At 44.8% G+C, this 12,055-nt stretch overlaps 1 protein-coding gene across 1 annotated transcript; it reads left to right on the top strand.

Moving 5' to 3' along the window:
* Positions 1-9,124: 9,124 nt before the first annotated feature.
* LOC149622670 (zinc finger BED domain-containing protein 4-like) lies at positions 9,125-12,055 on the top strand. Its single transcript, XM_089853579.1, has 3 exons — positions 9,125-9,744; positions 9,937-10,504; positions 11,963-12,055. The coding sequence occupies exons 1-3, from the start codon at positions 9,125-9,127 to the stop codon at positions 12,053-12,055; spliced, it is 1,281 nt and encodes a 426-aa protein (XP_089709705.1).

Here is a 12,055-nt window from a genome sequence, read left to right as displayed (position 1 = left end):
AAATTGGATAAATAACTTTTGCCAGCGGGCGTGCTGATGCATTGCAATAACAGCTGATATTTAAAGAGATTTAAGCGAATGTTTGTTCAAAGTAAAACTATTTCCTAACCTGAAGGGGAGGTCCTCTTATTCTGTTCGTAAGTAAATCATTTTGTAAATAAAAACCTGCTGCTTCAAACCAAAATAGTTGATTTTTTTGTCGAAGGCTTAAAATCATTGTTCTAGTGAATCAAGTCTTCTTCATCTTAGTTTGTTATATTTATTTAATTAATTAGACTAGTTAACAAGGTTATGCAGTTTTATTGCCCTTGAAATAAAACCAGTTTTGAAAGTTTGTGTCTAATAGCCTGTCCTTTCAACTGAAGATTCTTATCTTTCGCCAGTTTGAACATTCTGACTTTGGTGTACAGCCGTATGACTTGCTTTATTAGTGCAATGCGATGGTTCTGAATGCCCATTTCAGCATCAAACATGTGCTCATAGAAATCAACGAAAATATCTAAGCTAACAATATTTTTGAGGACAGCAATTTCAATGGCCAAGATATTTTGTCACCCTTCATTGATACAGTCAAATTTTGGCGAATGCATGTTTCCGTAAGTTGACAAATTTGGAGAACACTCTTCGATGGACTGCGCAATCCACCATTATTTTTCATCTGGGTGAATCTAGAGTGTTTGTCCGGAGACTTAACCCAGCGTCACGTGTAGCATGCAATAATTCTCCTTGTAATTTTAATGCGGATTCAGTGTCCTCGGCACCAGATAGCAAGTCATCAACGTAAAAATCCTTAGCCAATGCATGAGCTGCCAACGGGTATTTGGTTTTAACGTCCTTGGATGGCTCTCGAAGTTGGGGACGCAAGCTAGATGGGGTGTATCTTTTTCCCCCCCTTGCTTTGGCTTCCCGCTCGCGTTTTTAACTTCACACACGCTAGCTTGGGTCCTCATCGATGCGGAGTATCACACCTCCTCGGTGGTGAGAGCTGGTTTACCACTACGTTGTGTGGGCTAAGCGGATACGCGCCCTTCCCAAGCCAAGGTGTTGAGGCATCGTGCCGAGGGCTGCATGGTACTGGGGAAGTAAAACTTCGGTATCGCTAACGATCCCCTCGGGGCACCGGGCGACACCCCGTTGTATCTAGCCTTCCACCCGGGTGGGGGACTACCGGGTGGTGACCTTTTACTTGCCCCCTTACTCGTGGGATTCCCATGGATAAACTAAATCAAAACAACTCTAACACTACCAAACCTACGGTGCAGGGGTCTGCTCAAGGCAGAACCCACACTGATACCACTTCACAAGGGCTTGTATCCAGCGAAACTCGTGACGATTTATCGTTGCGTGTGTCTGGCAAGCCCTCGAAAAGTACCTTGCGTCGTCGTCTCAAACGACGGATTGCTCGGCAAAAGGTCAAATCGGGGTCTGAAACGGCCTCCACCGCCGCTGGGGGTGCGATGGCTCGTGACAACCCAATGAAGAGGCCCAGAGCGGAGGATTCGACTCCCTCACCAAGTACCTCGCAGGCGGCGTCGAAAAAGGCTAAGTCCTATAGTGACGCCGCCAGCTCAGAAAAGATGGCCATTGTCAAAAAAGGCTATCCGACGGCGGTCATCACGGAGGAAGACGTGGGCCCAATTCAGAAGGCGATTCTAAGGGCGCTGGATGGGATACCTTCGGGGAGCCCTCTACCGCGCCTTGCGAACTTTAGCCTGACGACCGGGGCCCTAGTATACTCCTGTGAGGATTCGTTCACTGGGCAATGGTTGAAGGACAACTTAGCCTACTCGGTGGTGGGGGATGCGGTGCTCTCAGTAATGAGAGCTAGCGAACTCCCCAAGCCGTTTAAGGTAATGTTCCGCACCAAGGACCAGATCACCAAGGAGCCGGCGGTGCTGTTTCGGCGCCTAAAGGTCCTTAATGCAGGTTTTGCCACTGAACGCTGGAAATGTATCCGGACGTACGTGGACAGGGCCGTACGGTACTGGGTACTGCTAATTGATGGCTCCTCATTGGAAGCCATTAAGAATGCTGGTTTCGTGGGCTATACTGGAGTGGACAAGGGTTCCTTCAAACTCCTTCAGAACACGGAAACCACTAAAACCACTGTAGCCGAGTCTGCGGCGGGGGGTGGGACTAGCGAGATGGGGGATCTCGCGGAGGAGCTCTCTGGTGTCGCTCTAGGCACAGAGGGGGAGGGGGGGGTGGCTCATTCGGAAGTCTGTTCTTCCATGGATGAGTCCACCCTACTGGAAGAATCGGATGGGACCCTTCGGGGTTCAGCCGATGAGCGTTCTAGTGGTCCTGGTGAGGGGAAGGATCTTGGGACTGGGAGCTCGCCTGTCGGGGGGGGAGGTGCCATTAGCCCTCTCGGGACCGATGAGGTGTAGCTAGGTCCCTTCTGAACCCCTCTCTTAGGGACCATGGGGACGCTACGTGCAATTCAAATCAACTTGCACCATAGTAAGGCGGCCTCTGCGGTACTCTGCAGGAGGTTTGCTATAGAGGGTCTTGATCTGGCCCTCATACAAGAACCGTGGATTTGCCATGGCAAAATCCTCGGTCTTGACGCGGCGGGGTCATTATTCTATGACCAAACTGCTGCTAGACCTAGGGCGTGTATTTTGGTTCGGAGGGATCTTTGTTGTATCTCTCTACCGCTGTACACATCCCAGGACACGGCGGCCGTGAATCTAGTCCTGGCCACTGGGCATGCCAAGTTGACTATCACGGCTGCCTCCGCATACTTTGCCCACGACGCGGACTCTCTCCCGACAATTGAGGTGATCAATTTGGTCAATCAATGTGAAAAGAGAGGGGACAAACTAATCATTGGCTGCGATGCCAATGCTCATCACATCACGTGGGGCAGCTCTGACTGCAACAAGAGGGGTGATGATTTACTAGAATATTTAGTTGGTTGTAAACTCTATATTCTTAATCAAAACAATGAACCTACTTTTGTTACTTCTAATAGAAGGGAGGTCATTGACCTCACGCTAGCCACAGAAAACCTCGTGTCTTCCGTGTCTAACTGGCATGTGTCAAATGAACCGTCTCTGTCGGATCATAGGCACATCTGCTTTACTGTCGCGATTACTTCTGTCCCGGCGGGGACGGAGATACGCAACCCAAAACGGACTAATTGGGCCGGCTATAGGGAAGACCTAATCCTACGCTACGGAGGGGGTCACACTCTTAAACTTACTTCACCTAAGGATCTTGATCGGGCTGCTGGTGATTTACAGTGCTCCATCATGGAGTCGTTCCACCGGAACTGCCCACTTAAGACCGTCAACCGCTCGAGGCTTGTCCCTTGGTGGAACGCGGATCTCAGCCGGCTTCGTAAATACACGCGCAGGCTCTTTAACAAAGCCAAGCGCACGGGTGACTGGGCTGGATACAGGCAGTCCCTTAACGCCTACAACAGGGCCATTAGAGCTGCTAAGAAGGACTCCTGGCGGACCTTCTGTGAGCAAATCTCCAATGTCCCTGCCACGGCTAGGGTCATGAAGATTCTAGCGCACGACAGCACACATCGACTTAATGCTATTAAGCTACGGGAGGGTGTGTACACTAAATCTGGGGCTGAGACTCTCAAGCATATGCTGGAGGTCCATTTTCCTGATTCTACTTTTATTAATCCAACAAACCCTGACTCTCTCTACCCTGTCCTGCACAGGGCTAAGAGGGAAGACTGGCTTGTAGCCAGACAGGTTGTCACGATTCCCAAGCTTCGGTGGGCTGTCAACTGTTTTGAGCCCTACAAGTCTCCGGGACCCGATGGGGTCTTCCCTCTGCTTTTGCAGGAGGGCTTAGACCACATCGCCTCTCCGCTATGCAAGATCTACAGACTTTGCATTGCTCTCGGTCACATACCTCGTGACTGGAAACGCTCTAGGGTCATCTTTATTCCCAAGCCCGGGAAGGCTTCCTATCTCGAGGCGAAAGCATTTAGACCCATATGCCTGACCTCCTTCTTCCTCAAAATTCTGGAGAAGTTGGTGGACAGGTACATCAGAGACGAGGTACTTTCGATAACTCCTCTCTCTTCTTCACAATTTGCCTACCAAAAAGGCAAATCCACTGAGACGGCCCTTCACGGCCTTACGAATTGCCTGGATAGGGCATTCGAGTTTCAGGAAATTTCACTGGCTGTCTTCCTCGATATCGAGGGGGCCTTTGACAAAGTCTCTAGCTCGGTTATTACTGAAGCTGTTGAGAGATTTGGCATCAGCGCCACTCTTGGCCGCTGGATCAAGTCCATGCTTACCGACCGCGAGGTGTCGGCGTCCCTCCTTGGGGACTCTCTAGGGGTGACTACCAGCAGGGGCTGCCCTCAGGGTGGAGTGCTCTCCCCCCTGTTGTGGTGCCTGGTGGTGGACGAGCTCCTGGGGAGGCTCGGGGGTGCTGGGGGCTGTTGCTGCTTCGGGTATGCGGACGATGTAGCGATAGTCTTTACGGGGAAGTTCCCGGATACTGTTACCGCGCTTATGAGATCTGCTCTCTCTAGCGTGGAGCAATGGTGTCAGGCGGTTAACCTCACCGTTAATCCTGATAAAACTGTCCTTGTTCCTTTTACGAGGAAGAATACTAAGGATCTGTTCAATGATATCTCTTTCTTTGGCCAGGTCCTGACAAAGTCCTCCGAGGTGAAATACCTGGGGGTGACTTTTGATTGTAGACTCACATGGAAGCCGCATCTTGATCGGTGTATTAAGAAGGCCAAGATGCTCTTCTGGAGGACCAGGAGCTCTGTCGGCCAGACTTGGGGCCTCAACCCCAAGGCTGTACACTGGCTCTATACTGGGATCATCAGACCCATACTATCTTACGGGGCACTTGTCTGGTGGACAAGGGTCCGGCTTAAGACGGTGCAGGCTGCCCTGCGCAAGCTTCAAAGGCTTGCCTGCATTGGTGTTACGGGGGCCATGAGATCGACCCCAACTGCTTCCCTGGAGGTGCTCCTTGACATGCTTCCTCTTCATCTCTTCATTGAGGAGGAGGCTGTCATGGGAGCCTACAGGCTCAACATTAGTGGCTGTTGGGTTCCAAGACTTTGGGATTACAGCCATACGAAGCTCTTTCGGGAGTACGCCGCACTTGAGCCGTCGCTTACGATGTGCTCTGACAAAACCGTTACCAGTTTTGATTTCACTAAGCCATTCAGTATCCACTTCCCCAGTCGGGCAGAGTGGACTAACCTGCTGCCTCTTGGCACTGGGGGTGAAACCATTTGGTTCACCGATGGCTCCAAGACTGATTCCGGCGCTGGCGCCGGCTATTACTGTCAAACCACAAGGGTCGGCTTTTCTGCTTGCCTGGGCACCTTCGCTAGTGTGTTCCAGGCTGAAATTGCCGCGATCTGTTATTGCGCAGATTACTGTATTAACAAAGGGTATACCGGACGGACTGTGAGAATTTATTCTGACAGTCAGGCTGCCCTGAACGCTCTGAACCAGTGTCAGATTTCTTCTCAACTGGTGCGTAGCTGCCTCGACCTGCTAGCGCGACTGGCATCCTGCAACAGGGTTCTGCTGTACTGGGTGCCAGGGCATAGCGGTTATTATGGCAATGAGCAAGCCGATAGATTTGCGAAAAGGGGTGCGGAGGCCAAGCTCTTGGGGCCGGAGCCGGCCGTCCCCATCCCTTACAGGCACGTCAAACGGTGTCTGCATGACAGGTTGACTGTCATACAAAATCAGCTCTGGCACAGCATGGAGGGCCAGAGACAGACAAAGTTGTTTGTCGATGGTCCCTGCAGGTCTCGTGCTAGGGACCTGATTTCGCTCGGCAGATGGGATATTAGGCTGGCCACCGGTCTTTTGACCGGGCATTGCCGGCTTAATAGGCACCTCCATCTGATGGGTTTTGCCGACGACCCTCTCTGTAGGTCGTGTCAGGAGATGGAAGAAACATCCGCCCACGTACTTTGCGAGTGCGACTACTTCGCCTCGCTTAGATTAGAATATTTTGATTCACACACCCTGGAACCCTCGAGGGTCTCCTCTCTCACGGTGGAGCGAATTCTTCGCTACGCTGCAGCTACAGGCCTATTCAAGGCCTGATTACGAGGATGCACAATATGCCTTTGGCATCGGTGCTAGGGCGCGTACCCTCCTCATCAACAATAATAATAATAATAACGTCCTTGGATAATTGTTGCAAGGTCTTGGTTGTCAAGTATGGTGCCGAAGCTGTCCCATATGTCACCGTCAGCAATTGATAGTCTTGTATAATGTCTTCCTTCTGACGTCTCCAAAGAATTCGTTGGTACTGTGTGTCTTCTGGTCAAATTAATATTTGGCGATACATTTTCTCAATGTCTGCAGTGAGAGCCACGGCGTGAGTTCTGAATCGGAGTAACTGATTAACAAGATCGTCCAGAAGTTTTGGGCCAACCAGTAGTATATCGTTCAATGATTTTCCGCTTGATGTCTTCGCAGATCCGTCAAAAACGACTCGTAGTTTAGTTGTAGTGCTTCCTTCCTTGACGACTGCATGATGAGGTAAGTAATAAGCATTCTTTATAGGAATTGACTCTGCTGGTACGCGTTCCATGTGATTCAATGTTAGGTATTCATTCATGAAGCTTCTGTACTTGTCATACATCTCAGGATTCGCTTGTAACCGCCGCTTAGTATGTTGGAATCGTCGTAGAGCTCTCGTTCTTGTCTCTCCAAGAGGTTCTTCCTTGTCCTTGATAGGTAGCTTCACGATATATCTTTCAGTAGGATATCTACTATGGCTGTCATGAAACATTTCCTCGCAAATGATATCTGAAGAAGTTTGGTCTTGATCCAAGTTTTTCTAGTTCCCAGAACTTAGCAAGTTGGGTTTCGAGTTGGACATGAGCTACTTGAATTGAGGTTGTAGGAGAGGTTGCAAATTGACATCCCAGTGGACCAGCAACTGCCCAGCCGAAAACGGTATTAAACGCTCCTGGACTTCCAAGGTTTCCCACGAGTTTACCATCTAGAACTAGGTCCAAGTAAACATCAGCTGCTAATAAGATGTCAATGGAGCCAGGGATATTGAACGTCGGATCAGCCAACTGGACTCCCTTGATATGTGTCCAGCCTTGAGGATTGAACCCCAGGTTTGGCAACGCTGCTGTTACGTGGTTGAGTATTAGTGTACAATAGTGACATTGAAATTCGGCTCTGTATTGGAGTGGATCTTCAACATTGCTCCACCACGTGAATGACTTGTTCCTGTCCGACCAATTTCGCCAATTGTGATATGGTGACTGCTTCTTTGAAGTTGTAATTTCTGAGTGATTCTCTCAGAAATAAAACTTGCTTGTGATCCTGAATCAATTAGTGCTCTAACTGACCAAAGATGTCCATTCGCTGCTTGGATTTTTATGATTGCTGTTGGCAATATGACTTGTGATGCTACTTCGGCTTGTCGGGATACATGTGAAATGGCATTAGTGTATTTCTTGGCACTTGATGTTGACCCCATGTCATGCGATGGTGAAGCAGTAGGGTATTATGCTTTAAGTCACATTTTCGACATTTTCCTGATTTGCAGTCATTGTTCATGTGGTCGTTCTTCAGACAGTTGAGGCAGAGGGAATGTTTCTTGACGATGTTCCATCTTTCCTCGACAATTGCCTTTAAAAGTGTCGGACATATGAATACGTAGTGTGGCTGAGTGCAGATAGGGGACAAAACATCTCGAACAGCTCCATGATATGAATTGGTATTCCGTTCGGACGCTGATGCTGGGTGTCCCCGTAGAGTCGTTGGTTGGGACGCGGCTAATGCTCTAGCCCTTTGTTCTAGGAAGATCGTCAACTCTTCGTAGGTTTGCAGTGTAGTACCCTTCAGTGAGAGTTCCCATTGTCGTCGAGGATCTTGATCGAGTTTCACACCGACCACGTGAAGTAGGATTTAGTCCCAGTATTGTACCGGCTGGTTCAGAACCTTCAGTGCGCGAACACACTCTGCTGTCGTGTCAATAAATCGCCTCAGAGATGTTGATGACTCTTCCTTAATGCTTGTCTGGCCGAATAGGCGCCTTAAGTGAGCTTTGATGATTTCTCTGGTATTATTGAAACGGTTGAGAAGGATGTCCCAGGCTTCGGCTTAGTTTCGGTCTGTGACAGGTATTGACTGGATTAGTAATAATGCTTCATTCCGTAATGTTGACATTAGATACTGGAACTTTTGAGCCCCTGATAATAATCCATTGTTATGGACAGTAGCGCAGAACAGGTCGTGAAATGGTATCCACTCGAGATAACTTCCTCCAAAGACAGGTAACTCTAACTTAGGCAACTTGATATCTGCAGCTGGTTGGGTATGTTGTTGTACCACAGGACCTTGACTGTTTAGCGTAGTGAAGAAGATGACTAGAGTCTCCGTTCGAGTAACAAGATGATTGTGTTCGTGCTCATGAACGTCGAAGTCTTCTGGTGAACACGTGAAGGGAATGTCTTCATGAACAATATCTAAGTCTTGGGTTAGAGTCTCGACCTTCTTCTGATACAGTGCTGCTGCGACTGGTGATATATTTGAATTGTTATGATTGGCAATAATAGTTTCGAGTCTGGTGATCCGTCCCTTGATGATTCGCCTATTGTTGAGGTAATTGTCCATATTGCTTGGTTATCTACTTGTTGAATTTCGAGTACACGGTACTGCTTCCCACGATATTCAGATGAGCTGGTGTCTTCAATTAACTTGTAAGGTAACTTGACGAATGGCATGTGTATCCGGCTCGACGGACCATAAAATGTTCGCGACAGTAAACGTAAACTTAATAACAACCGAGAGTAAAATATCAAACTGAGTATTTATTAACAACAGCGTCGAATTGATTAACATTATTACATCATAACAATAAGTGCCTCTTCGTAATACATTTCAATTGCGTTATATAGTAGTTTAAAAACATGTTGGTCGGAAAAATGGGTTCGGTCGTTATCTAAAATTAGGCGTAAAGACATTGTTTTAAAAAAATTAGTTTTTTTCTCTAAATAAGCTCCCAAACAGTTAGTGAGGATGGAGATGGTGCTGAGTGCAATATTTGCCATTCCATCATTAAGACAAAGTTTGGAAATACCTCGAGTATGAGAAAGCATGTTCAGAATAAACACCATGTCGACTTCAAAAGAATGACTTTTGAAGAAAAATCTGTCGACCTAAAGCGTCAAATGAAAATGGACGAAAATACATCAGTGCCTACATTGTATTCAGCAACTCACCCAAAGGAAGTTGCTATTACTGAAGCAATTAGTCAGATGATGGCACTTGATTACCAGCCATATAGTATTGTAGAGGACATTGGCTTCCAGAAAGTCCTAAACGTATGCGACCCAAGGTATAACATACCATCAAAAACCACGTTCTCAAGGACCATAATTCCAAATATCTACTCGAAGATGATGAATTCCATTAAGCAAGATCTTAATGCAGCTATTGAAGAAGGAGTGGAGTCCCTTTCATTCACCACAGATTTTTGGAAGTCCAAGACTATGGACATGTACTTAGGCCTAACTTGCCACTTTGCAAGGAAAAATTTAAAGCTAGAAGTATACACATTGGTTTGCATGCCATTTTTGGATCGACACTCGGCCATCAACATAAGATTCGACATTCAGGAGTACCTTCAAAACATGTTCCCAGTTGCGAAACTTCAAATTACTCCAATTTTCATGGCCCTAACATCACAAAAGCCATCACCAAATCTCTTTGGATCCACATTCCCTGTTTTTGCCATGCCTTACAACTTGCGGTAGGCGATGTAAATGAAGAACTAACTGCCAACGGATGCATCTTGAAAGAATTAATGGCTAAATGCCGTTCAATCGTAGGACATTTCAAGCATAGCGAGCATTCAGACAAGCTCCTGGACCAAGCCCAAGCTGATGTTTTCAAAATCCCTATCTCAAAAGCCAAAAAAATTGATCCAAGATTGTAAAACAAGGTGGGACAGCAAATTTCATATGTTGAGTAGCATTTTCGAGTTAAGACAGCCACTTAATAATGTGCTACCTAATATTCCTGGCCATGAGAGTTTGAATAGCAGCGAATGGTATGTAATTAAGGAGCTAGTGGATATTTTAGAGCTATTTGAAGTTGCCACACGAGACTTGCAAGCTGAAAACTACTCAACTATGAATCTTGTAATTCCTGCTCTCCATTACATTGAAAAGGAGCTAGTCAAGAGCAGCTCTGGACCACAGTTTTTAGAAGAAAATCTTGCCAAGGCTTTTCTTGACAGCTTTCTATTTCGGTTTCTGGACTACAGGAAGGAACAGCTGTCCATCATCACTATAGTTTTGGATCCCAGAATCAAGCTAGCACTCCTTAAGCACGAGGAAAAACAATATGCTGGCATGATGTTAAACAATGAGTTTACCACACATGAAACAATGGATTCCGAGAAATCATCAGAGGAAACTATTCCGAAAAAAACACCAAGAAAAATGGGAATTTGGAAAACTATTCAACCAAAACACCAAGAAGTAAGGAATCTGTGTGCAAGCGACCAGGTAAATATTTACCTAGAGGAGCCACAAGAAGAAGAAAATGCCAATATTTGGGAATATTGGGAAAAAATGCCACACAATTTCCATTTCTGAAGAAAATTGCGAAAAAATATCTTCCAATACCGGCTTCGTCAGCTGCTAATGAACGGATGTTCTCAAGGTGTGGTAACTTTGCAACTGTTAGAAGAGCTTCGCTGCTTCCAGAGCATGTGGAGCAACTAACTGTCATCTATGACAATTTACGACGACAGTTAAAGTAAAAAATAATGGAACTTGAACTTAAAGCCTTAAACAAATGTAAAACTTCAAGTTTCTCATTTAAAAAAAAGTTACACGCTCATTTAAGTATTAAAAAAGTTGAATGCTCATTTAAGTGTTAAAAAATATCAAAAGTGTGATATATTAAAAAGTTAAAAAAACCAGTACACTAAGACAAAAATATTAAGATATCAAATATTTCTCGGGTTTTATATTTTTTAAACTTATTGGCAATTTAAATTTCTGTTTTCTGAAAGTCATTTCAATATATCTAAGTCTGATATATTAAGAAAATTAAAACTAAGACAATATAAAAAAGTTCAAGAATTTAAGGTATAAAATATTTCCCAGGGTTTATATTTTTTTATTTTGCCATTTCAGTTTTTTGTTTTCCAAAACAATTTCATTAATTTATTAAAAATTTTAAATAATAAAATATCAAAGCTGTGATATTGTAGTTAACAAAATTAAAACAAAATGTTCCTAAAAAAATGGTTATATTTTCAAACATTGTATTTGTTAAACCAAAAAGAATAAAAGTACTTTCAATACTTCTGCCTTTCATAATTAAATAATTTAATTGGTAACAAGTTCTTATTAAATATTGTTTAATGAATTACACTGCGTGGTAAGGGCTCAGCTTTGAAATCTAGCTATTAATTGGACTGTAAGGAAAAACTAAGACCCGAATTGAACCGAAAGCTAATTTTGGGGATTTTGCAAGACCCGAAGTTTACCCGACGCCCAAAAATCTTGACCCGCACAGCCCTGGTATATACCAACCTAAGAAACTTTATTATCAAAAGTGCATAGTTAAATTTGGGATTGCGATTTATATTTAGTGCATAGATAACTTTAGTATTATTGTTTCTAAACGGCGGTTCCGGTTGGAAGTTGTTATTCCTTGGACTTTCTAGTTGCGCAGAGCATTGCCAGTTTTTCCAAAATTAGTTCAGAAAGCTTTCTCTAAGTTTTAAAATAAAAGCGAGGAATTTCACGCCTCTTTTTCCTCCATATAATTCTATTTTGCAGTTATAATCCTGGAACGCTAAAATTTCCGATGATACCTTTAGATTTAAAGGTATCAAATTGGATCGATTTTAGAAAAAAATAAGGGTTCGTTTAATATTAATTTTATTTTCTCATAAATTTTATTAAGTTTTCATTTAATAATTTATGACAACGAAAATTTACTGTTCTTAGGATTTTATCTCGGATCGTTTCGAGGAAGATAACGTATTTCAATTCGAAAACGCTATTCAAGAACTATTAAATATGAGAAATGTTAATAATTAA

Source organism: Phalangium opilio, unplaced genomic scaffold (genome assembly GCF_054372755.1).
Source record: "Phalangium opilio isolate 3A_F unplaced genomic scaffold, DU_Popi_V2 ptg000194l_1, whole genome shotgun sequence".
Classification (NCBI taxonomy): Eukaryota; Metazoa; Arthropoda; class Arachnida; order Opiliones; family Phalangiidae; genus Phalangium; species Phalangium opilio.
The sequence above is the reverse complement of the archived record's forward strand: the minus strand, read 5'-3'. Positions and strand labels throughout refer to the sequence as shown.